This window comes from Rhincodon typus, chromosome 30 (genome assembly GCF_021869965.1).
Source record: "Rhincodon typus isolate 14 chromosome 30, sRhiTyp1.1, whole genome shotgun sequence".
Lineage (NCBI taxonomy): Eukaryota > Metazoa > Chordata > Chondrichthyes > Orectolobiformes > Rhincodontidae > Rhincodon > Rhincodon typus.
The window spans coordinates 34895114-34922041 of NC_063361.1; the positions used below are offsets into that span (position 1 = coordinate 34895114).

Consider the following 26928-nt stretch of genomic DNA (forward strand, 5'->3'; position numbering starts at 1 on the left):
CGTTTCCAAATGTAACATTTTCGTTAAGGTATATAATTCTGAAGTGTTTTGATGAGTAATTACTTTAGTTAATAATATAAGAATTATTCATTGAATCTCGCCAGTAGCTGTTCAATTTTCTCCATTCAAACACAGATAACAGGCCAGTCAGTCCTACACCCTCTGCCAGACTGTTGCCAAAGGCTCTGAATGCAAGCTATACAACTAAAGTTCACAGGCATTATTTGTACTCAGAGAGGTTCTGAAAATGCGAGAATTAACTTGAAATCATTAATCACTGCTTTCTTTAAATACTTCTCCCTTTGTTGCTCAACAGCAAATCTGGATGGCTCGTCCCGGGGAAAAGTGGTGTGCGACCTGGAGAGTCCTTTAAAAATATGAGCAGAGCGTGGAATTTTTCAGTCACATCGCAAGATTGTCTCTCAACCATGCTTAAAACTCGTAAAAATGTTCAGAATTGGAGAACGGAAAATGCTGAAAGGAAAGGTAATAGCAAACAAAGTCAATTGATTTCCTCGCTTTGTATCGCTTTGTTGTTCTTTTGACAATTAAATGGCAACGCATACTTGCTATGTGCAGCTTGTAATACACACTGTCCACATATTGGTTGTAGAATCTGCTTATAAGTTGTGTCTTGTTACTTATCGTTTTATTAAGTTTTTAACCATACATGAAGGTTACAGAATAAAATCAGCATGTCGGTTGGTCAGCAGGACGGCAGAAAGGGTTCACGGAAAGGACAACTTTTCTATCCGATTAGCTGTTTTTATACTAACAGTCTGACCTCTGAAACCCTTGACCTTTAAGACATGACTCTGTTCTATCTGAACATTCTCAATACTAAAGGATAAAAAAATTCAGGGTTACCCCTCGTTCACTGGATTTAAAATCTGTGGTGCGTCTCTGAGAGTGTCCGTTCTGTTAGGGTTGCTTGAGTGTTCCAACTTGCATTAAAAAAGATAAACGATCTTGAATGTTTGTTTTGAAATCCCTTTTTTTAAATATTCAGCAATGGCTAAGAATAGGCCGTGGGATGAATTTTAGATGCGTGCACACATGCCTGTGTCCGTGTACGTGTGCGTGCTGCTCTTTACAACTGCATTTCAGGATGGTCTCTAAAATTCAAACCATTGAGAAGAAAAACCATTGTTTTGCTATCAGGCTGCCTTTTCTCTACAGAAGATTCAATAAGATTCAATAACATTCAATATTGTAATGCCTTGAATTTTATTGATGCATTTTTGTGTATTTGTGATAAGAAATAGATTTTAGCTTGACTTTTAAAAATTATTACATGTGGTTTGCTTGCGGACAATGGACATCGAGCTAAAGGGGTGGCAGAGAGGGATGGAAGAGAAAGGCATTTCGTGCATGCAACGTGTTGGGCTTTGCAGACTAGCTTATTCTTATCATAGCTCTGCTAGAAGTGGACGCCCTAATTCAAACCTTATTGTTATTCAGGGTCTTTCTTCGCTTAGAGCATAAAATCGATATCACCTTTTCACGATTTAAGAAACAACTACCATATGATGCAAATTGTATTGAGAGTGCGGAAAGCTGAAACCCAATTTTTCCGCATCTTTTCTAACTCCAGTTTATTGTTGCAACGTGTTGTGTTTTTTCAAGACAATAAACACATGAACGCACTAATCCATCATGTATTTTAGAAAAAAAGTTTCAAATGTCTGTTAAAAACAAATAAACGAAAACGTTGCCTTTGTTGGTTGAGAAGTCCCGCCCCTCAACCCATGCTTTTTCCCCCAAATTATTTAGATGGCTCTTATAACGGAACATGCTTTATTCTCTTTTATAAGCCTCTGGAATTTTCTAACATCAGTTTAAAATGCAATAAATATGACGGATGAGCTTTATAAGGATATCATTAAATTATATCATTATAATTTTCTGAAAACGGTGGGGTTTCTGAAGAGAACAAAGACTGAGTTCCAGGTAATATTATGGGCCACTTAGGACGGATTCCTTAAACTTACAACGAAATAATCTCTGGTGCTATTTTAAAATAAACCTACTGCAATTTATATTGCTGGTGTGCACGTTAGGAAGCACCCGCAAAGAGAATATTGAAACACGACCAAGTTAGAAAGCTCTGTGTCAAATTGTTTTGTCGGAGCATGATTCTCACCAAGATTATTATTATTTTTTTAAAAAAGCATTGCTGGTACCAAAAAACCAAAGACGTTCTCCCACCTTATCCATCCCTCCTTGACAATAACAGAGATTCAGCATCCCTTAGCACAGATTTGATCCGGTTTCGTAATAATGTCACCAACACAAAATAGATTGGGTTGATTTTTTTTTTCAAAAAGGCGTATCGTTCTTCCAATTGCTCGAAATTTTTCGGAGGCATTTATGTTACTGGTAGCGACTGTTGCCAGGTTTGTAGCAAGAGTAGAAGTGTCCTTGTGTGGCGAAAAGGGATCTTTCTTGAAAAATATATGGTGATTCCACAATAATACAAAGCCAACTGTGCGACAGAAAACAAGGATATGAAAGATAAAATGTAGTGTATGAAACTTGGAAAGACAATACATTGGGAGAAGTAAACTAGTGGTGAAATGAAACAGGCAGAAATGTATGATTGTAGTGACATATCTCTAGTTGTAATAGCTATGATGAATAAAGGACGCCATTAAGAATGGGCATGTTTCTAAGTCTGAAGAAGCGACCTAGAATGCAAAGGATGAGTCTTAGAAAGCTCTGAAACCTTTGAAATAGTCACTTCTTTTAGTTCTCGCCCGACTGAAAACCTCTTGAATCCCACTTTTTAGCAGGTGTTGTTAGCAATGCATGAATATCATTTTGAGAACAAAAATCATTAAGAATTGAAAAGAATACGAAATATTTTCCTCTCTCCCAGTGGAAGGTGACACTTCTCCTTGGAGTATGAATTTGAAATCCCCCCTTCCCCCTCGATCACGTGACTCATTAAATAATTAATGCAGCTGTTGCAGAATAGATATGTATTCGTCGGTAAATCGCCGACATGGTCTCCCTGTGTCTGACGTGAAATTCTACTGTCCTTTTAAAAACAAGCCTATAACTTGAGAGAGAGGCTGGAATAAAACAATTTGGGAAGAGAGACACACCGTGGGTTGGATTATTGTAAGTACAGCTGCACTGCCTCGTGTCTCTCTATGTAAATATTATGTGTGTTATTTATGTTTTACAAGACTGTCATAACATTTGACAAATAGTACCTTTCCTTCTATTTTTCAATTTACCACGGTGGTATATTTGTTTATTTCTCCATTTTCTTTGATTTTTGTGGGAATGTTTTCCTTCTTGCTTTCTTGATTTATTGCAAAAATATGTCAGCAACACTATGGATGCCATTGTGTGTAAGTTGTGTGTTGTTTATGTTCGTCTGTGTGATAAATCATGCTCTTTGAGAATGATGTGCAAGTGATGATATTCAGGAATGAGGAAGGTTGTAATCCTCTCCCCAGAGTTGATTATTGCGGGCCATTTGTAGCAATAGATCAGAGGATAATATGAAAGCTATAGCTGGGGGTCTTAAATTACAGCATCCGTGATTACCAATTATGGATAGTTTTGTATGAATTCTTTAAAACACAACGCCTCATTGGAATAAAAACCTAGTAAAGGAGGCGCTTTGGGTGACCAGAAATGAATTGCGAAACCCAATTTTGAAAATGAGCGAAGACTAACAGACTTCCACAACGCCTCGGTCCTTTTATTCTGCGGTTGGACGCCAGCCAGTCAAATTGAAGCCATTAATAGCAGCGTAACATTTAACACCGATCGTTAGTGCAAACCTTTATGTAGTAAAATTAGAATAACTTAGTGATTGGCGTTAAATATTAATGGTTGCAGCAGGCAAAGAACATCAGTATTGAAACGCGGGTGCCTTTCAAAATATCATTATCTGTCAGTTGAATGGTAATCTTTTTCTTATTGAGGGATATTTAATGGTCGTTTTTAATTATGATTATGCGAATTCCTTTTAAGTGTTTGTTTTGATAATTACATTCAGCGTTGGAATTATCTATTATATATTCTATCTGGTAGCCCAACAAAGATGAAAATCTCAAAATACTTCTGAACAATTTAATTATTTAATATGCAAGATGCAGAAATCAAAAAGAGACACAATTGCAGGTGAACGAACTACAAGTACATGGAACAAATTTGGAATTTGTCTATGATTTAATACATTTCCTGTAAAATTATGCTGTATTTGTCTTTGTTCTTTTGTACTGGATAGATTTATGTATGTTCCACTCATTCGTGTATGTTACATGAAATAAGAGTAAACCGACATGGAATAGATTGACAAAGTTCATATGCCTTTAAAAATGTGGCACATAATCTGTTTCCTCAATCTCTGAATATTGGTTCTGCGCTTGTAAATGAGGAGGAAAAACAATGAAAACTCGCAGTTGCTCTATGATTGGCAGGCCTTTGGGATGTCGATTTTCTTCATTTGCCAAAAAATGCTCCTGAGAAAAGAGAAAAGGGTAAGGCATTAGCAAATCGATATCAGAACACAATTGGATATTGCTTAGCTTCCACAGCAAAGATGTGTAAATTTCTTTGCAAGTCTGACCCTGGATTCAATTGAAGCTTTATTAATTGATAACTCCCAGCACCAAAATGGAAAAATAATGTGACTCTCTGCCCTCAACACACATGAATCATACTCAATGGCACTGTGTACGTTCAGAGGAGCTGAGAGCAATGTGTATTCCGTGAAAAAAAAAACCCGGAAAGGCAGAATAAACTGTTATATTCTGAAAATGTTAAGGATTGAAGCCTGTTTTTTCTATATTTAAAAATTACAGCCTCTTATTTACATTTGATTATTGTGCTTTTTGACCATCCTGACAATGCCGTGCCGAACCACTCAACGAAAAGCCCCTCCTAAAGGCTTTGTTCGTTTGCCTCTCTTTAACAGCAGTGGTGACTTCAATAGAAAGCAACACATCAAGACTAGGGTCACTGTATTTCAAAAATAAGAAAACGCCGAAAACACAGGATTCGTTACTGTGCCGAGATGTCGAACAGCATTGTTTATCTTGATTCTTCCTGTTTTTGTTATTTGTCTTGTAAATCTAGTTGTCTACAATTTTTTTTCTCTACTACAGATCGCATTCCACTGCATGAGCAACAAAATTATGCAAACACGAAGGAAAATTGCTCAGGTTTTCTGATTTCTACACTCTCCCTCCACCCCCACTCTTGCTTTTTCCCCCACTTTCTATTCATCAGCTGACAGAATTAACTTTGTGAACCAGTTTAAGATTTATTTATGGTGTCTCATTTCATAATTGGTTGGCTATCTCCCTTATCTACATCGTTCATTTACATCCTTCAAACTGAACAGATATACTTCAAATAAAATCCTTTTAACGGAATGTTAATATATTAGGAGGTTATAAGAAAGTATTCCTACCTACTCCCAGAATAGCCGTTGCTCTTACAAGATGGCTATTTAATGTACAGGTAATTATACTCCTCATAATAAATCATGTCTCTTCTCCCTGTTAATATATTGTGCTAGACTGTATGTGGCTGTTTAAAATTATGGGGAAAAGATACTGATATTTTCAATGGAAGCGATTGTGTCTGGAACAGCGCATAGAAGAGTGGGCGAGGATGGCAATGTATTTACATTTCCTAATATATGCACGATGATAGGAAACAAAATGAAACAAACTAAAGCTACAGTTTATAGACAATTCGCCTTTTTCAAAATAATCAAAACGTTAAAGAATTTATATTTTGTTCATTACATACGACAGTATTGCAAAATGTATTAAATTGAAAATTAAAATCAAGAATGGATAAGAGACAGACAATAAGATCATCGATCACATGTAAAATTCTATAAACATGCATCATTTCGCTGTTAATCTTTTGTAAAATAAAATATGAAAACCTTATGCAACATCCGACAAAGATTGCGAAGCTAAATGAACAATGCGCGTTCAATAGAATTTCACGTAGTTTCTTACATAAAGGATATATAATTAACCGATCAGTATTGCAGTAGATATGTAAAGTTCCTGACTTTGCAACTCATGGTGTTTCAACGCCTCTCAATAACCGATAAAATTAGCTCCGGTAAAGACAAGGTAATAAATTATATTGATGCTGTTCTATGCTCCCAGACTGGCTATTAGAAAAGTGAAAATGCAATAACTGTAACCCCTGACCTTTCCCTGATAATACAAAACGAAACTAATTTTGAGATGCAATTTACTTGATGGTTCCAGTAGTGTAGATTTCTCTGTTGCGAACGATGACGATTTTTGATTTTTTTTTCTGTTCAGTGAAAGCGTCAAATCACCAAAAAGCTAATGGTGTTTTTGTGCCAAATTTTCCATGTTCTTTTCCCCCATTCCTTTGTGTTGAAATGTGGTCGGTCTCTAAGGAGCAATTGTCCGAAATTGTTGCAATTGGAGGAACAAAAATAGGATAAGGTGATGCCCTGTTCGCACTCCGTAGAGATTTGAGGTTTATTTGCTTGAAAGTAATGATTGTAATCATTTTATAAATCACATAGACATTGTTAGGAGATTGATATAGTGAGACTGTAGCAATGAGCTCAAGAACTAGCATTGTTTTTGTCTTGAATTTTTTTCACTATTGCTTTCTTCTTTTTCTTTCTATTCTGCGCACGTTTCTCTCACTCTACTTCTGCATCTCTTACTCACTGTCGCCCGCTGTTAAATATCACAGCATATTTAGCTGGCGGGTCCGGTATTTTAAAGGAGTCCGCTAATGTTGTTCTGCGTATTCTCAGCAATTTCTGACATCCATACACCAGACCAGTTCCTACTGGACACGTTACATACATCTATATTTCACCTTCTGTTTACCATTCTGGCCTATATCTTGGCAGTAGCCTAACCCTTAAATCGCGTTGAGTGTACATTAGTACTAGATATTTTTTAACAGCATGTGCAGAATTAAGCTTCCGACATAAATAAACTACTCAGGTTTTGCAGGAAGTCCGTTCACGTATACGGCTAGTTGGGAACCGACCGTTTGTAACTTCGCAGTCCAACTGCTATTGAATCCATTCCTGTCAAGCGAACCCATGCATCTTTCGATGACGCTCCCGAAATCTTCCAGGATGCATTTCTTTTAAATCCACCAGGGTCCAATAAATATTTTTCCTCCCGTGGGGGGTATAACTGAGCTCCACCACCTGTGATGAAAGACCAAATTCAGTGATCGCTTTCCAAGTTCCATTGCTATAATCCAACAGGTAAACGAACCAAGTAAACTGCAGTTTAAACATTTTTTCTCCTCTGCAGCTCTGAATTCCAAGCTGGATATAATTAATGGCCCATAGCTTGACCTGAGAGAAAGGTCCCCGGTTGGTTTCCGTGAACTATTGCTGACTTTTTGTGTGTAACGGATTAAGACAGACGTGGCCTCACCCACACCAGGCAACCAACTCCCCCACCCCTCACACACATCATCCCATTACCAGCGCCCCCCCCCCCCCCCCCCCCCCCCCCCCCACACCCCCTTCCAAACCCCTCCTCCCCCGCCTCCCCCCCCCCCCCCACCTAACCAAAAGTGCTATTTTCCAAGGGGGCGGTGAAGATTTCTTCTGAAAATTCTTTTCCTCTTCAAACATCCTAAAGATCTAACAAACAATTAAACGTTTGGTTTGGATCTACCTTTGATGGTCATTGACACCTCCGAATTCGTGCAAGAAGCTTCAAAAGCATTTTTAGGTAGGGTGTTATCCTAAAGATGAATGTGCGCATGATTTATGACCTGGGTAAACAGTGTTTACCTATTATACTTTGAAAGTTTCCAAACTGAGGTCCATCCAGTGTTGACCGCTAAACTTCCTCAACTCAATCTCTTGGCATTTTCCTTGAAACCTTGAGAAAAAGAGAGACAGAGAGAGATAAACACATCACTTCTTTCAACTTTGCCGACTTGCTACATCCCTGTATTTATTCCTATAGAAAAAATAATTTCTACATTACTCAATACTCTTGAGAATATAATCATTAATTTGGAATACGCAAGAACGCGGTTCTGGTAAAGGGTCCACCACCTTAAAGTAGTACCAAAAAAATTACTGGAACATTTTCTAATTCATGGAAGTACAACGTTCTGTTAAACGGAAAGCGTTTTAATCGGTTTTCATTTCCTTAGGCATTCGTAGCCAGATAGACGGCTAGCGATAAGGCGACGTTTGATGTTAGCAGAAAATAGGTTTGCATTAAATTCCTCTCCATTTTTAACAAATCATTTTTATATGCTGTAGCCAGCCTCAGGCGAAATGAAAATGTACCAATTGTTTCGTATGCTGAGGCAGATAGTTAGTACTGCAGGCGTCAGAATGGATCTAGGAAATAATCAAGTTGAATTTCATCGTTTTTGGCATGTTAACAGAACTAACTATTTTACAGCAGAGGTTTCTCTTTTTTTCTGAAATGAAATCCAAATGGAAAACTCGAATATTATCTCATTTTGTTTTCTTACTGGCTGCAAACACAGTTGCAGATTCCAAAGTGTTCTTTTTACGTTCCGGGTTGCAAATTATTTGGTTAAAGGACAATAACATTAAAGTCATCCTTACTAAAAATTAACTCTTTCTTGTAGCACAGACACTTTTCTTGCATTATCTTGCAAGCTAGGCGCAGAGTTTGTCACTGCAATTCTGCTTAGCGTCGTAGATGAAAGACCCTCTGTTCCAGTTGTACAGTAACCCTATTGATCTCCCTTTGACTCATGCCAGGCATCTCAACCACTAACACTGCCACCCACCTCCCCCCCACCCCCCTCCATCTACTCTCCCACCATCATCGTTCTCGTTAATTTAAATCAATATCTTTATTTGTCTTAGTTTGTCAGTTTTAAGTTTACGTTAACTTCTCGGCCGTTTGAGAAGTAAAATGAAAGGCCAGTGATACAAGGCAAGTTGCAGAGCACAAACCGCTGTAGCACGTCACTGTGCTACAGGTCAAATGTCACATTAAACACAAGTTATGCATTAATAGGTCAGATGAAAAGGTACATTTGGAAACGTGCCAATGTACATTATGCAACGTGTTTTGCACGGCTGGCATTCACTTTTATATGTTAAAAAAGTGTGCATAAATATTAGAGAACACATTATCCAAGGAAGACGATATCTTTATCTTCTACATTTAATACAACGGCCTAAAATACGACGCCTGAGCACATTCCGATGAGTGTATAACGTGCTTGTAAATTGCAACTTGATTAATAGCTCTTACTTTAAACCACATTTTGATTTCAAGTAACGTTTACCTAAATCAGAGCGTCAAATTTGAAATGTTCGGAAAAAATTGCACGTACGATAATATTATATATTTTATATTAAAATAACACGCATATAATACATGTTTTACGACTGTTCCATATATTTTACTATGATTTATGTGAAAATAATTAACTTTCAATGTAACTTTACTCTAAGTATGCCGAATGAGAATGTATAAGACTTCCTTAAATCAAAGATATGTTGCTAACTTTGCTGTTGGATATATTACTACCTTGCTTAACAATGCGGATGGCTGTGAACTAATTCTTTGCTTGTTGAGAATAAATAAGGCGTTTAATTTTGGAGTCCCACATTACTTTGACAGACCGTGCGTGGGTGTAAACCAAGCCCACTTTCTCAAGTATTCTACAAAACAACACTGGGGAGACCACATATTATCTGTTCTGATTCAAAACAGGCATCCCAGGCCTGCTAAAAAGAATCAAATTGCCGCTTTACTTCAGCAGAGAGGCTGAAGAAGTGTAAAAAGAAACATAAAAGTTACTCAATCTCTACTTCTCCTGACCTTGTGTTCTTCGAAGAAGCTAATTAAATGAACTTATTTTGATTTCTATTTAAGTAACGACCTACCTTTGCAAACAGCTTCTACGAAAAGAATAAGAACGTGGAGTGTCCCTCGTCATCCACTAGAAGTTTTTGAAATGCCCAAATTTCAACGATCATGCACAAAAAAGAAGAGTTCAATTAACAATTGCTAAAGTCTGTATAAAATGGGGAAACGTTGACGTACTGACCACGTGAATGCATAATCCAAGCGCATTTACTCTGGCATTTGGATGGAAGGCCTTCGCCTGTGTCTCCGGGCTGTGATCACCCAGTCAGTACTCTGATTATTTACAGCAGGCCATTTAAAAAACAAATCGGGTCAGGGGGAAGATATGTATGCCGTCCAATATCTCTTATAAAAGGATTATATGCGATCGCAGAGAAAGCCTGGGATAGTGGGACGGATTGTTATTTTGGACACATTTCAAACCCTCCCGCTGATTGATCATTAATGTGGTGAGTTATTACTATTCAAGGAAAGGTCATTCAGAGAGAGGCTTAAATGTGTCACAATGAGCCAAGTCATATTTTATTTCTTTTCCTTTTTTTATCCACTTAGCCCAACTGCAAATGTTTAAGTGCCCTCCTGATACTCAACGACTGTAAATTAGTTCACTGGAAGAATAATTCTCAATGTATTTTACTCAACTGTGAATGCGCGTGTGTGGGTCTATATGTGATTTCAGGAGTCCTAATTCAGATCCCTCTCCATGCATCGATATCAACGCTCTTTTCCGTCTTCTTTTTCTTTTGGATGCCTTCATATTAATTTAGCAAACAAAAAACGAATTTTAATCATTGCCGATTATGGCAACCAATGATTCATGAACATTTGTTTCCCAGACAAAGTAAATAATTTATGAGTTTAGCAGTCCGCAGCAAAGAACTAAGCCTTTTCGATTGCATTTGTCCCAGGAATCGAAACATGCCGACGAATAAATATCTCGAAAATCCATTAAAGTTAACATAAATGTATAATTCAACTTATTTTAAGGTTTTATATGAAAACACAGAAGTCTTTTGTTTATTAAAGCTAGCAGGTGAATCCTTGCATTAACCCGCACCCCGTTTTTTTCTCCTTTGTTCTGCTGCGCTGCCGGCGTCTGGTCACATATAAGTGCGTAATCTTTATTTTAAGATTTGACGAAGAATATTACTTTTCCATTTCTCCCTTTCGTCTTTAATCCTTTAAACTATTTGCAATTTAATTCATTCGATAGGAAAAGTTAAAGATTCAACATGCGTAACTGTTGCCGCTTTCGGACGTAAGGAAGCATTTTATTCCGGGAGGTCAGAACGCATTGTGTGTTTTGTCTTTCCGGAATTGGTATATTTTGGGGGTAAAGTGTAACGAATATTTTACTCGGGACCAATAGCAGAACCATATGAAAAAACGTAACAACTTTCATTATTAAAGACATCAGCTTCCTCACTTTACCTTTTATTGCAATGTAAGAGAACTTGGGTATAATGAAATCACCGATTTTAAAATAAGAAACTAAGTTTTCAATAATTCAACGTAGTGATTCTAATTTTGAATAGTTGTTCAAAGTAAAATAGCAAACATACATTTGGGCAATGCAAACACTTTACAATTATGTATTAATGTAATTTTCATTGTTTGTTGAAAGCCCAAAGTTGAATAAACGCCTGTTTAATCCAAATGGTGTATAAAACTGACTAAATGTCATGTGTTTTAAACTAAAAATTGGCTAACAATAGCAAGGAGATAATAAAATCAGGCAATTAAGTGGTTTAGGATGGCAAAGATTTAATTTATTGACCACTTTCGGAAAGAATTCCACAAAAAATGTACGAGACACAATGATTAAGCACAAATAGATTTACAAAAGCAATTTCAAAAATACACACAGCATATTATTTCAATTAAAAGTGTCAAAATACTGGTTGAGTGAGCAGACCAATATACATATAACATATAAATATATAAATTAAAGCATTGACAATTAATGTTTATATGTGAGTACATTACGCTGCCATTTCTAATACATTATTACTAATACAAATTCTATCCTGATTCCTGACGTTCCAGTTTTAGATGGTTCTTGCTATCGCTTGCTCGAATACACTGTCGATTTCTTCACAGGTTGTGCACAACGAATTCGATTTTGTAACAGTTTACTTGATCGAAGGTTTGCCTTTTTCTTTTTTTTGCAGTCTTGGTTCTTTATAAAGACCTTTTCAGCAGCTGCACCTTGGATCGAGAACTAGCAGCACTACGGCGGTAAGTCAGATTATATTCATTCCATACCTGAACCATTTCCCAGAATTCAATGTTTTACTTATCTATCAGATCGAAAAAGATAGAAGGGTAGGTGGACTAATTGAGTTAGCATTAAATAAACTACACTATATCAAGGTATATATTGTGCACATTGTTCAAGTTATATCACGTCCTATTATCGCGTTCCAAATTCCCAATTGATGTTTTTGTTAGAAATCCGGTTCAGAATAATTCAGAAATTTTGTTTAACAATAATCTGGAATAACTTGTTCCACAAGAATAATAGGCAACTTCCGACACTGCGTCGGCATGTTCAAGTAAAATATCTTACCACCACGTGAGATTTTAATTTAGAATTCCTGAATTTCGAAATTGGTAAAGTTGTGGTTTCCATCTTGAACAGTATTTTTTAAAAATGTCCATTGTTGAAACTGACTCCTTTCCCAGACGCAGAAGTAGATCACAGGCAAAATAATAGGTTCAAGAAAATGTAATTACCGAAAATTGTTCACTCATAAGAAGTTGGTAAGTTGCAAAGTTGTTTATTCAGCCAAGTCACGATTGAAAATAATGTACAATAGTGTCTAAAGTTCTTTGACCTGTCTTACTTATAGGCAGAAGGAGCACTTTTTTTAACGGCACGAATTTAGCCTCACTTTATGAAGTGACTCCTTTGGCAGTTGAGCGCTGCGTTGTAGAAAATCACTGCACGTTAATAAAAATCAATCCGTTCGACTCCTCACTCAATCCAAATAGATGTGAAGTATTCACCTAATGAAGGCCACGGACTTCTGAGTAGCTTCTTTAACCTCTACCCACTTCATTCCCCCCCCCCCCTACCCCCCCCCCCCCCCTAAAAAAAGACAAACTTGGCAAAATAAACGTAGCATAGTATGAAGGCTTATTGAAAGTTGCAGAGTTGTGGATTCTTTCGCCGGTCTTCCTCCTACGCCCTTCAGGATCCCCTTTCATGTACCTAACCTCGTGCAACATCTATTCCTTTTACACTGTTTACAGCTCCGGTGCCATGAAGTCATAAATCTTACGTAGCCATAAACGACAGAAGCAGTGGCATGCATAAAAAAGAGCTTAAGTTCCAAATTCTTTTTTTTCATTGGCTTTCACTCGAGTGACAATTCTTTCTCTCGCTCCATTTTCAAAAGGGCATTTTTTTTAATTGAAAAAAAACACCTTAAGTGTCCGAGCAAGTGCAGCACACAGCTGACATTAAAAGTTTAGAGAGCGGCTGTTGCATCTTGTCCGTTACTACATATTCAATATGACAGAATTATCTCATCTATTGCACCCCCACCCCACCCACCGCCTACCCACTCGCCCCCACCCCACCACCCCACACCCCCCGGCCGACCCTCATAATATAGGCTGCGTCCATTTTCTTTTCTTTTTCTACCGCAACCAGTCGGACACTCCAGCTTTTTTTTAAATAACATGAATACATTATTAATTAACGATTCCGTCCACGAATTCAAAAAACAAGATGGGTAGAACGGAATATAATTCTCCGTTGAGTTCTGCAATGAGAAGTTCGGTTTATTATTATAGGTTCCCGTAATATTATTTTGAATGGCGAAAGGTTTCACTTTACGCGAAAAATATAATAGCATATGCTTACACTTAATTGCCAAACACGTGAAGCAAACAGCGAGCTTGCCATCTCAGTCTAGGCCTTGTCCACCACGTCGCTAATTAGCATAATTTTTCACTTGTGACGCTGTGTTTCGAGGGGATTAACACTCGTTGCCTGCCCAGCACTCAAGAAAGAAATCGTTTTTTCTCTTAAACCGTGCTTCTAATATATATACGTATTCATAACAAACATACCGAAAATATGGGTTTCCTTTCTAGTTCACTCTGCCCTGTAAAGCTGAGAAACCATTGTTATCTGTGAGTAGGGCGTACCAGTCTAGGGCTCAATAATATCAGGGCTGTCCATTCAAGCCTTGAGCTTTCTACAGTTCTTTGAAGCTGTACCATCTCGCCTTTCTTTGCCGTTGCCTTCAACGAGTGAATTTCAGCGCCATAACCAGCTGTTTTATCCTTCCTTTTTTATATGTATATAAAAGAATTTGGGAACTCCTGCTTATCGATTGCGTGGTGAATCTGAAATATTATGTCTTGCTCTGCTTCTATCGTCAGTGGCTAAGGTAAGCTGGACTCAAATAGGCTATCACTCGTGAATGGCGGAGTATATGTCCCAGTGATTTATGACCATATGACTTCAATCTCGGTTCAAGAAGAGTTCACAAGCTATAGCTTCCTTTCACGCAGCGACTGTTTCACATTGCATCTGAATTCAACACGGAGCCCGTTCCTTGGGCCTTCTTTGGGGGCTAATTTGGAGCATTTTTCAAAACTAAGCTCTCAGTTGTGACTTAAGACATATTTACGTGGACGTCTTACGGTGCTCTATAATTTAAGGTGTATGACGACTTCCCCTATTGTTGTCCCATTAGCTAGGATGCATGTTTTCTGAATATTTAACACATTTTGGACAATCAAATAGCCCTTCACTTGTTTAGCTCTGTAATTACTTGAGACCCGCAGGTACAGCGTGTCGGGATTGTGGAGAGTGAAATCTCAAGATATAACTCTTCCAGCCTCTGTGTTTCGCCGAAACATGGTGGCAACCAGCGACTGGAACACGCCTGACTTTGCTGGTTCTGTTCTATATTTATCAGATCAGCATTTGAAATGGAAACATCATTGGATTTTGCTGTAAAAATCCAGTTTTATTGGCTCGCTTAAACTCCGTTACAGCCTAGGGTTTCATTCCGTGCAGCCGTAGCACCCGGCTGAAGGCGGGTCATTTTGGTTCGAATTTATTATTTTGTGTGCACGCTTAGCTAAATAAAACATTTCACCCTTTCTCCCTGTTGATGAACGATGGAAGAATATTGCTCTGCCGGTTTTGATCGTAAAGGCTGAAATTTCACCATGTATTTTATCATCAAATTATAAAGAATTATAATGGCCCTCTCTTAAAGAACAAAGATCATATCCGACAATCCTCGCGAAGTACGAATGAATAGAAATGTAAACTTTCGCATTTCGATTTTATCATTTGAATGTATATATTTGGAAGCAGGTAGTCCGTGATGACGGAGTTTCATTTTGTAATATCCTCATGCCGTTTGTTTTTTCCAGGTCGGTGCATTCTCTTGAATGCTTTGTTTGATTTTTAAATACATTTTCAACTCTTTTACTTGGATAGTTTATCCCCAAGACGTTAAACAGAATTTTAACGCAAAACGCCAGAACGTAATAAATATTCCACAAACAAAAAATGATTGTACGAACATATTTTAATTCCTTCTTTCACAAAAGCAGATTTTAAAATGTATTTCCAACACCGAATCGTCTGATAAGTGAACATTCCGCCGATTTAAACTGTATAAAGATTGAGGGTCATTTAAAAAATTAAGTCATACCTAACATGGCTGAGAAGTACAGTGCTGCTTACAACACAGATAAGCAGGTTGCGTGCTGCTTAACTTCATTCGAATATTTGACTTCACATATCTTTAGGCAATGCCAAATACCAACATTGATATTTCGGCATGATTAGTTGTATAGAAAGAGAAGGAGAGGAAGGGAGAGGGGGAGAAACCGTGCAAGTTTTGTATAGAACTGACCGGTTCACGTACATGCTCGCCGGTTTTGCACTGTATTGTTTATAAATGTGGCAAGCGTTTCAAATAATTTAAAAAGTGTCAACCTGAATATGTACTTCAAACTCAAACTGGAAAATAAGGTGCGAGTGTGGGGCAGACAAGGAATCTCTGCATATTTTAGCAATGTGAGGATTATGCGGCCAAGCTGCGCCGTTGACTCTCCGCGTTCGAGCCGCTCCGGGAGTCCTTGCACTTTTTTTTAACCCCAAAAAAATCTTTATTGGTCCGCTGAGCCCTCATACATCAAATTATAGAGCACCTTCCAAGACAGCATCTATTATCTTTTTGTTCCTTGGTTAAGAGAGAGGTTCAAATGCTGGTCATGCAGAATACAACCTCTTGTATTTCAGGTTTGAAATACTTTGCCGATCCATCATGAATAGTTAAGGCTGTGGCGGGGAAGAGGAAAAAGGCCCTAAAATATTGCCGCAAGGCCAAGCCATGAGACGTCCAAAAACATATTCAGTTTACACATGGACAGAGAGAGATAGGAACAAAATCACTTACTTCGTCATCATCATCATGGCAAAGTAACACGCTAGAAGCAGCCACATTAAATAGATACGTGTGCATTTTCAGAAAACAGTTGACTCAAATGGTTAATAAACTCTAATGCCTATGTATATAAAATGAGCATGTTTTATTGTTTATCAGCAGTATTTCATTGTATTTTTTTTCCCATGTTGCTTCTCATTTTATCGGTGTTGCTTAACAGTAATGGAGTTAAGAGATATAAATTCTAGATTGCGGCATTAAACAAGAAATTATGGTGACTATAAAAGTATGTTTCAGATTAGCGTTTGAATACATAGCTACTGAAACATCCATAAGTTTCCTTCTATTTAAACCAGATGTTTTCAGGGGAAATCTCATCCCGCCATGAACGCTGTACATTTATAAATGTTGATACCTTGGCAGCTCCGCTTTATAACAATAGATGTAAACCTAATTTTAAGCGGTAGGTCAGATTTTTAATCTAGAATATTGACAGCATGACAATTAATCAAGCAAGGGGCAATGAAATGAAATGTAACGATGTTTGGTGCGTATTTTAACTGAACTCATTGTGAAAGTTTATGTAACTGCCTGTCAAGATACCAAACCCGAGTTCGCATGAAGTTTTTTTTCATAAATAATTATCATTTTTGGAACATTGCCTAAACCAAAAGAATTTAGCAGTGAGCTAATGCTGAATCTGATCTCTATTAAAATAGTTTTGCAGATGGCTATGTGCTTTTTTTCAGTTTTCTTCTAGGACTCAGTGCAAGTGAGTGTGTGTGTTTTTACGTGTCCTCCTCTCCCGTCCAAAATAGCCATGAATCAAGACTAGCCATGGCATCTGCTGTGCTTGTTTGGTGAACGCTATTCATGTCATTTGCTTTTGAGTATGTAAGATGGATTCACACACGTTCCACTATTATTCTGTGGTTCTTCTAACCTTAGGTCAACTGCCAGGAGGCTATTGGAAGAGAACGTCACGTGAATTGGGGTGCCAATGTTATTCGATAAGGGTGTCAGGACCCTGACAGTTTGTGAAATAAATATTGGGAAACTGCGAGATGCAAAAAACGACATACTACGACAACTGTACTCTATTCAGTGGATACACATACCAGGGAGCAAATGGCTTCAGCTATGAAGTGGCGCAGGAACCCTATCCACCATCTTCTCACGTTGAAAGTGATTTTCAGAGGTCGGCCTGTTCCCTTCAGACAGCTGGCACTAGTGTTCCACATCCCAAATCTAAAGACATCAATGGGAGCTGCATGCGTTCGAATCTCCCCGAGCATCGCCAACGTCCACCTGTCTCACCCCCTCAAAACCCCAGCAGCAACTCGACACAACCAGGTACCAGCAAGACTCTGCCCAAGTCTTCCCACACGTCCACTCCCAGCCTCACCAAGCAGATATTCCCGTGGATGAAAGAGTCACGGCAAAACTCCAAGCAAAAAAATAACAACTGTCCCAGCACAGGTACACCAACTTTCTTTTTGCAGTTTTAGGAATCCAAGCATCAAATTAAAAGGCTGCACTGTTATTAAATCAAAGCATTAAAAACACGAATTTCAAATATCTGCGCCACGTAAAGCTTTTGGCTGTACATCGTTAACACTTTGATGGCCCACGGTTAAAATTTAAGATTATTGCCCTCAGCAACCTCCCCCACCCCCACAACCTTCCGCCACTTCTCCCAGTTCTGAAATAATTATGTTGATTTGAAACTGAAAGATGTTTTACTATTTAATGCAATAAATATGCAAACTGGGCTACTGCTCCTAAACAGCCCAGAATGCCGAAAGGTCACGTACTGGTTGATTGTGAAGTCAGAAAGTTGACAACACATCAAAAAGTGAAGTAATAAACTGCAAGTAATTACAAAAATGCTGCAAACCTATAAATACTAACGCAGCTTTTACTAGTGTTCTTATCAAAAACAGCAATATTAATCAAATCGTATCTTGCAGTTTTCCATTCTAAATCTGCCTTTGAATGGGTCACAATAATATAATTAGGTTGGTTACGTTCCAAATCAGCATTTGCCCTGTCCTCTTAAGTGTATCACTTGAATTGTGGAATATATTGTTCTAAACATTGTGTCAATATGATTATGATTCAATTTTCTGAGCTCTGGGGATCCTACATCATATTGCTGGTGTTGGGGGTATAGAACTTTTAATAATGTTTAATATGAAATGATAGGCCTTGATGTGTTAAAAGGGAGGACACTGTTTTTCTTTCAAGACTTATTAAATTTATGTGGAGAATTTTCTTGTTCAGATCGGTGCACTTTTAAGAGGTGATTATCTTTATTTTATTGCTCACAGCTGAAAATGTCAGTGGGGACAAAAGCCCGCCGGGTTCTGCCTCGAAGCGAGCGCGCACTGCCTATACCAGCGCGCAGTTGGTGGAACTGGAGAAAGAATTCCATTTTAACCGTTACCTTTGCAGACCTCGCCGAGTGGAAATGGCGAACCTGCTGAACCTCAGTGAACGACAGATCAAGATCTGGTTTCAGAACCGCCGAATGAAGTACAAAAAGGATCAAAAAACGAAAGGCATGGTGAGTTCTTCCGGAGGACAATCGCCCACGGGAAGCCCCCCGCTTCCCGTCCAGGCCCCTACCGGATTTGTCAACGCCATACATCCGCTTGCGAACAACTCTGCCTATGACGCCCCTTCACCGCCGCCTTTCAATAAACCTCATCAGAACGCTTATGCTATGACCACAAGTTACCAAAACCCGATGAAAGGTTGCCCAGCTCAGCAACAGAAAAGATATCCTGGGACAGCTCCTGAATACGATCCCCATTCGCTACAGGGGAATGGCAATTATGGGACACCAAACTTGCAGGGTAGCCCTGTATACGTTGGCGGGAACTATGTGGATTCTATGTCCGCTTCGGGGCCTTCTCTCTTCGGCCTCAATCATCTTTCTCACCCTGCATCTTCAAACATGGACTACAACGGTGCTGCTCAGATGACTCCCAATCAGCACCATGGACCTTGTGACCCACATCCAACCTACACAGACCTTACATCGCATCATCCTTCTCAGGGAAGAATTCAGGAAGCCCCAAAGCTGACCCATCTGTAGCAGGTCCAAGCAGGAGCTTTACTGAGAGAAGTAAACAACAAGTCACCCTTTCCTTTTCTCATGATAGGTTTTTGACCCACTCCCTTATTGATGTTTTTTCAATCATGTATACTGACTTGTATTAATATATGTTGCTTATGTTATCCCTTCACAGAACTAAGCCCTCCTATATAGAGTATACCAACTGCGTTCCACTGTCCCTTCACCCCACCCCCACCCTTACCATCCTCCCCTCTCCATTACAGTCTTTAGGATTCATTAAACTTTGTAATGCAAAATCCTAGAGGTTGTACATTTATTTTTTGGACTCAACGTGAAACAGGGTAAATGAACAAATCTTCTGTCCTTTGAAAAAAAAAGCAAAAGTGAAGACATTTTGGGTATTTGCTGATGCTGAATTTCCTTTGGACACCTGTATTGCACTTATTGTTTACATTTCAATGGGTGAAACAACTCATAAGAGGCAAGCAACTCCAACCCGGCCTTGAAGGAATCTTAAAACTGAGTAGCTGGTGCGTCTTTCAATATGTGTCTATTCTGGTGAACATGCAGATATATTTATTGATTATGCCAGGAAAATATTTCTTCTTTTTTGTATTATTTATCCCCAACAATACGTATTTATATAAAAAAATTAAAATCTGTACTTTTTAGTATTTACCTGTCGACACAGTTGTATTCATGTCACTGTAAACAAGTTTATTTTAGTTAATGTAAACTAGAACAAGAATGTAGTTTTCTGCTACCATTGTACCTACAAATAATGTAGTTATATTGAAGGCATGGGAACAGAATTGGGCAGTAATTGTATAGTCATGATTTAGAAATATATAGCAAATCCTCCTTTTCTGACACTCCTTGCCTTCTTCGTAGTTATTTTCCTTGCTAAGAGTTGTCTGTCAAACAATTCTGGAATAAATCTCCTGTTAACAGAATTTGTTGTATGGTTTATATATCAAATACAAATATAATGCAAGCATCAAAACAATTAATAGTCTGTTTACATTAGTGCCTGTTTCAGAAATAGACAACTGTGATTGCAAAACTATTCAAATCATACATTTTAAGCTTTTTGTCTGCATTCTCCCACACAGATATTTCGCACACTGGTACCAGCACAGCCTCGCTTATAGCTTATTGCCCAATAACTTACATGTCTTGTCTATTTTAATACTAATGTGGGGGAGGGGATTTGTGCAAAGGAGAGTGCTTTCAGATAAGGCCTCTTACAAAGCTAAAGAATGAAGCACTTTTCCAGCTTGTAAATGTCTTTATTACCAAACAAGGTCCAGAGACTTACACAAACATTCAGGAATTAAGGGGTAAAAAGTTTCCATCCGGTGTAAGGAGACACCACGTGCTGTCTGGGCAAACCAGTCATTGGATCTGCAAGAGAAACAAAGACCAAAGCATGAGCAGGCTGCCAAAGTACACACACATTTCCAGTTCATTCCATTCCAAATGAGATTTTTTTTTCCCTTGGTCTGGCAATCAATTAATTTGATAAAGTGATCTTATGAGATTCGACTGTGTATGAGGATGGATTTTAATTTCAAGATTTCTGTAAACTCTAAAGCCTAGCAAATAATTGAGAAAATAACATTAACCACCATGAAAATGTAATTTGATACCCCAGTTATTCAGCTTTTGATACTAAACTGCAGAATGAAAATAGCTGAGAAGTTTATTGTTCTAACAAAACTTCTATTGCACTTTTAAAAAGTCAATTTATTAGGTGCTCCATGCCCTTAAACAGTACAAAGCAAGCGTTTCGTAGTAACCACTTCAAACACTATAGTCATAATCACACATCATAACAATAGCCTTAACCTATCAGAGATCCAGGGAAAGAAAAGCACAGAGTGATATTGGTTATCTAATCATACAAAAAACACATTTGCTTCTAACAAGGCTATCATCGGTACACTAATTCTTTAAGCAATAAAGGTTACATTTCTTTCTTAGTCAAGTAAATTATGGAATATTATAATAAAACACAATTTGCGTTATTTTATACACAAGTTCACAGATATTCTTATTTCTGCAGCAGCAGCTAAAAATGATCAACGAAAGTTACAGTAGGCACCAGTCATAATTTCTTAAACCAATGCAAAAGTATTAATAATCATGGTCAATACTTCCTTAACTAATGGTCTCCATTTTAAATCTCAATCCTAATAATTTGACCCTTTGATTTTCACTAAACCTGAATTTAAAAAGAAATTTATTTTTCTGTAGTTGTGAAATCAACATGAAAGGCAATGTTCAATCAGTTCCTAATCGTATGCGTAGTGATATGGATCATTTAAAAGCCACGGATCTGTGTGAAAGTTTTCCTGAGATCGTATAACAATTCTCCAGGGTTTTCCAAATACAATTTTGCAGCTGATGTCAACCAGAGCTAAAACGATTCGGCGCCATATTGTTCGATTTTCGACCTCTCGCCGCCCAGATGAAAACATCCCCCCAAAACAAAAACACCTAAATACATTTTGCTTGTGACGGCGATCTTTAGAAAAGCTTCAATTATTTCGCGTTCTTCAGCGCGCAAGTGAAAATAAAACTATCATCAACTAGAAGCCAATTTATTTTTGGCACCATTGGGTACTATTTAACTCACCGCAATAATCTTTATATCAACTTCTATTTAATATATCATAAATTTGTTTTCCAGTGCCAAGAATTTTATTCCACTGTTTGTATTGCAATCGTTTAAATACGTGTACAGTTAGAGAGGGACGGACTCCAAAACCACAGCAAAACAATATTTAACTTTATCGCATTTTAACTCGTAAATCCTTCCCCCTTATAACATTTCAAACATCAAAGATTTTTAGAACTATGAATAAAAGACACAATTGTAAGACACGCGCACGATGAAAATAAATCCGCTGCCATCAAGTCAAAACAAAATCGCACGCCATGTTACATACAGGCTTTTCTCACGTCACTTTTTAACCAATTATTCCTCAGTCAAATCTACCGGGTCAAGCTTCTCACTCAGTGAATCAGTGTTGAACAGTTAAAACTGTTGATAATTTCAGTAGCTGGATCAAACGTGTTTAAAAAATATAATTAAAATCCTAACGTTGACGTAACTTTCGAGCAGACATAGAGATAGATTTCTTCTGTTCTGAATTGTTTTAGTATTTCAGAGGCCTGGCGGGGCCCTCACTTAAACACTTGCACCCACACACTTTTTGACAAACAAAGGTTTCTAGGCCCCCATCGCACGAAGTCATTTACACGTCCCACACAATGTTTTACCACGAGGGGTTACAAAATGAGCCAACGCAATGTTTTGTACATTTTCTCTTCAAAACTTAAAACTGTTGTCCTGTAACTATATGTTTGCATTTGTAGTCTCTTGGTTCTCTTTAAGTCAATGATTCACGACTAATCTCTGGGACGTTTTATTTTAAAATAAACGCATTTCGCCTTTTTTTTAAGAAAGATGGTCAAAAAGGAAGGCCAATCTCGCTTCCTGGCAATTGATATGGGGAGGCGAATTCTTCAGTGTTTGCTCCCAAGGCTTAGCTGTCAAGCTGTTCTGTGGGAAAAGATTGATCGAGGCCGCCTTCAGTTCCTTCTTGGGTTCAGTTTTTAAACAAAAAATTCTGTTGTAGCTCTCACGCTAGCTACACCTTGCAACAACTTTTTCAAAAATAAGGATGTCTCAATTTTACACAGCCTCGAGTTTTTGCTAAACAAGTAAACAGGGAAAATAAGTTCTCAACTAACTTGCATACTTCAAAGTAAGCCTTTGGATCAAAACAATTTAAAATCCCCAAAAAACTGTTTAAAAAGGTTGCATAGGGATAGAGGAATTAATGGATCGATGGATAAATAAATTAATTTTAAAAAACTGTTGCAATAACTTTCTTCTGGATATAGATCAAATGAGTTAAAATAGTTATTTAATACTTTCTCATAATTTCAAGGCTTCCTCAAATTAAAATCAGATACTTACCTGGTTTCAGAACCCTCTTCACTGCTTTGTAAAACTACTGTAATAGCATTTATTTCCGTTCGATAATTAGAAAAAGCACATTTAGTGAATTGTGTCCAATGATACAACCATTTGAAGGGTTTAGAACTTTCCTACAGGCAAATTGCAACTGCCTGGTTGATCTTGTGAAAGTTCTATTTTGTTACTGGCCCTCTTGTCAAAACTTTGAAGATTAATGAGGTACCTTGTTAATTACTTAAGCCGCCAGATTTTAGGTGCAAATCGTCTTCACTTGAATTGCAAAATACTCTAATTGGCAGAATTCTTTTGCAAAAATCAATTTTCAGGCTTCTTAAAAACGAAGAAATATCACGATAATGATTGCAAAAATTCTGAAGTCAATTTTAAAATTCTGACGGTAAAATAAAGTGGAATAATTTGTTTCTTCACTTTTTGGATCAATTGCAGAGATAATGATTTCTTTTCATAGACAACAAATTGCTATTGGGCAACGCCAATCATGTGACAACGAATTTGGTCCAATTTCAATCTAGTCCACAGTTTAATAGAGTCGGTCTCCATACGCCTTGTAATATCAGAGATACAGAATTAAAGCCTGAAAATATTATTTTTCTCGATATTCATAACTTTTTTTTCCATTTGGGATTACGAAGGCCATGAATTTCGAATTGGAGCGAGAGATAGGTTTTATTAACAGCCAGCCTTCGCTCGCCGAATGCCTGACGTCCTTCCCTGCTGTCGCTGATACATTTCAAAGTTCATCAATCAAGAACTCGACGCTTTCACACTCGACACTAATTCCTCCTCCTTTTGAGCAGACTATCCCGAGCTTGAATCCCAGCAGCAACCAGCCGCGGCCAAGTCGCGAACAGCGGCCTCCAAATGGCCTATTCCCATCTGCTGCCGCGGCCGAGTTCCCGTGGATGAAAGAGAAAAAGTCGAAAAAAAACGAGACACCTCTGTCATTGTCAGCTCCGGTCCCTGGGTCCTCTCAGACGGCGGAGTCTCCGACAGGTCTGCCCCAAAGCCCAGACTTTCTCTGCATCGTTTAGATAAGCAATGTTTTTCACAACATCTAATTTACAAAACTCAAACTTTAGCGTATGGTATCTAACCAATTAGAGGGTACATGACAACATGCAACAAAGCATAGATTAGTCTGGAATTTGTTGCTGCTTAATTTATGAAAAACATTTCTAATTGTCTGAAGGATCCAGCACTTGGTATTAAAATGCCTATTTATTGCAATCATTTATGTAATGTTGTTTCAATACGCGAGTAATGTTGCCAAAGTATTTCGAAATATTGTAGATTCTGATATTTTTATTCTCGGCGGCCATGTTGCTCAAACTCTTATAAAGCTCCAGCAACTCGAGAAAGGGAAAGCATCCGTTCTGCTGCACGAATGTGTCAATGTTGAGGTTATTTATGTAAAGTATAAAGCATCTTATCGACGCTTGCAGGAAAGAAGCTTTCACAAGGCTAGTTTCAATCTAATTTGTGAAAGAATGGCTTCTGCCCAATAGAAGCTATCGCAATTCTTTTCAATGTGCATGTTAAACATTCACTTTCACTTCTCCTCACGTTCTTTCTTTCTCGCTTTCTCTCGTTACACATCTCTGGGTAGAAGGCCAGTGTGAACAGGAAATCAGCAACAGCTCCCGGAGACTCAGGACAGCGTACACGAACACGCAACTCTTGGAACTAGAGAAAGAATTTCACTTCAACAAATATTTGTGCAGGCCACGCAGAGTGGAGATCGCGGCCCTTCTCGACCTGACCGAGAGGCAAGTTAAAGTGTGGTTTCAGAACCGACGCATGAAGCACAAGAGGCAAGCGCAGTACAAAGAAAATCAAGAGGGGGAAGTTAGTTTTTCTATCAGTTCGCTTCCAGAGGACAAAGGCGAGGAGTCGTCGCTGTTCAGCCAAACCGTGGAAGCATCAGGAACCTATTTAGACAGTAAAAACTGCGCCGAACAAGCAAGAAAGCAAATTCAACACACACTTAACAAAGAACTCCAAAACCTGCAGGATCTGGCTGTATGCGGTAGCGACGGAAAAGCTAAGAGTCCGTTCTATCTGACAGCCAGTGCTGAAAACGGGTTTACAATAGGCCAGACTTGTACCTCGGGTTTGGACACTCTTAGTACAGAGGCCCTCGAATTGGTCTCCCTAGCAGATTTAAACATGTTTTCTTCGGATTCCTATCTGCCGTTCTCCGATGGATTATCTCCCAGCTTGCAGGGTTCCATCGACAGTCCTGTGGATATCCCCGAGGACAGTTTTGATTTTTTCACCAGCGCTCTGTGCACAATAGACTTGCAACACCTTAATAATCAGTAGCAATTCGCAAGCTTTAGGGCCCGTGTAGAAATGCAGCCTTGTTTAATAATATGTTCAGTATTTCCTATTTAAATTACAATAATATGGAATATTAAAGAAAAATATAGAATTGATCTCACAGTAAATAATTTATCCGTCAGCCTTGACCCGGAGTCTACAAGAATTGCAGTCTTTATTGAACAGGTATTTAAACAGATACAGTTTTATTCAGTTTCAGTTTCCTAAATTATGTTAAAACCGTGAAAAAATTGTAGATTCCCCTTATTCACTAACTCAGGAAAACATATACGGGGATTGTATTTATAGCAAAACTGTTTTACCTTACGGGTCCCAAAAAAACTGTGATGATTTACTTTATGTTTTAGCGGTAGCCTATTTATTATAAGTGAATTTTAAATTATTTATTGTACATTATTTTCATAGTTTAAATAAAACGACTTAATTCTTTAATGAATCTTTACTCTCTGTGTTTCAAGGTGACTGTTAGCGTTAATAACTATTATTTTCGAAATATTTGCATCAAGAATTAGATCAGAAATAGCGCATGCAGGAAATGTTCGCTGTAAACTGACAAAAAATACGTAAAACGCGTGTGTTTGAAAGAAGTAAATCATAGTATTTATATCTACCAGAAGGTACCTACGTGAATCTGTCACGCCAGATCAGGGATAGTAAAATGGCAGGTGTTATATAATCTAGTCATTGTACCAACCTATCGCTTTAAGCAGCAAACAGAATGGATAACCAAATGTTTTATCATCCTTCGAATTCCTCTCTAAACAAGGTGTTCACTCAATTGATATGTGTTGTATATTATATAAGGGTCGTCATACGCTTGGAGTTGGTTCAATGAAATGAATAGACCAAATGAAATTCTTAAAAGCTAACCGCATTTTTGATTGCTAATGCAATTTCTCTCTGTTTTTAACGTTCTGTCCCCGCCCCCACCCATTTGTGAATCAAAGTGATGAGGTCCCCAATCAAGCTCAGAGAGGTGAGGTTTCCAGCCCCCTGATTCCGCCAGTTTCTGGGAAAACAAAACACTCAACCTTCTAAAGTTACAAAGCAATTCAACAGAAAACTACCTGAAGAAGTAACTGCTGAGGGAACTTGGATTTGGTAGATATCGCCAACCTGGAGCATGAACTATTATAGGCTTGATGGGCAGAGTGGTCACCTTGAGTTGAAATTGATTTTATTGTGCAGAATGGTCAT

At 38.1% G+C, this 26928-nt stretch overlaps 2 protein-coding genes and 1 long non-coding RNA gene across 8 annotated transcripts in view; 2 read left to right on the forward strand and 1 right to left on the reverse strand.

The window, feature by feature from the left end:
• The window catches only part of hoxb3a (homeobox B3a), a 46506-nt gene extending 26171 nt beyond the window's left edge, over positions 1-20335 (forward strand). For 4 of the 5 annotated variants that reach the window (XM_048614597.1, XM_048614596.1, XM_048614599.1 and 1 more), the window contains 5 exons: positions 317-486; positions 12047-12113; positions 14198-14278; positions 17249-17779; positions 18631-20335. In XM_048614597.1, the coding sequence (XP_048470554.1) occupies positions 17365-17779; positions 18631-19400 (1185 nt within the window). In that variant the 5' untranslated portion in view covers positions 317-486; positions 12047-12113; positions 14198-14278; positions 17249-17364 and the 3' untranslated portion in view covers positions 19401-20335. The remainder of the gene's footprint in view (positions 1-316; positions 487-12046; positions 12114-14197; positions 14279-17248; positions 17780-18630) is intronic. The other variant, XM_020531403.2, reaches the window with a different exon arrangement.
• Positions 4088-10050, reverse strand: LOC109932176. The gene is made up of 4 exons (XR_007265213.1): positions 9893-10050; positions 7796-7886; positions 7030-7195; positions 4088-4481 (listed from the first exon to the last, which is right to left on the reverse strand). It is a non-coding gene; the product is annotated as an uncharacterized LOC109932176 (long non-coding RNA).
• Positions 20336-23884: 3549 nt separating the features above from the next.
• On the forward strand, positions 23885-26163 carry LOC109932162 (homeobox protein Hox-A2-like). 2 transcript variants are annotated; one of them, XM_020531406.2, is made up of 2 exons: positions 23885-24384; positions 25001-26163. In XM_020531406.2, the coding sequence occupies exons 1-2, from the start codon at positions 24027-24029 to the stop codon at positions 25711-25713; spliced, it is 1071 nt and encodes a 356-aa protein (XP_020386995.1). In that variant the 5' UTR covers positions 23885-24026; the 3' UTR covers positions 25714-26163. The 2 variants fall into 2 exon arrangements, with proteins under 2 accessions (XP_020386995.1, XP_020386994.1); XM_020531405.2 differs by having other exon boundaries at positions 24027-24384; positions 24998-26163.
• The last annotated feature ends 765 nt before the right edge of the window (positions 26164-26928 follow it).

Bases quoted from the DNA above. Each gene is read 5' to 3' on its own strand.
- LOC109932162 (XM_020531405.2), top strand. From the start codon at position 24,027: ATGAATTTCGAATTGGAGCGAGAGATAGGTTTTATTAACAGCCAGCCT. The intron at 24,385-24,997 runs GTCTGCCCCAAA...ATCTCTGGGTAG, and splicing joins GACGGCGGAGTCTCCGACAG to AAGGCCAGTGTGAACAGGAA.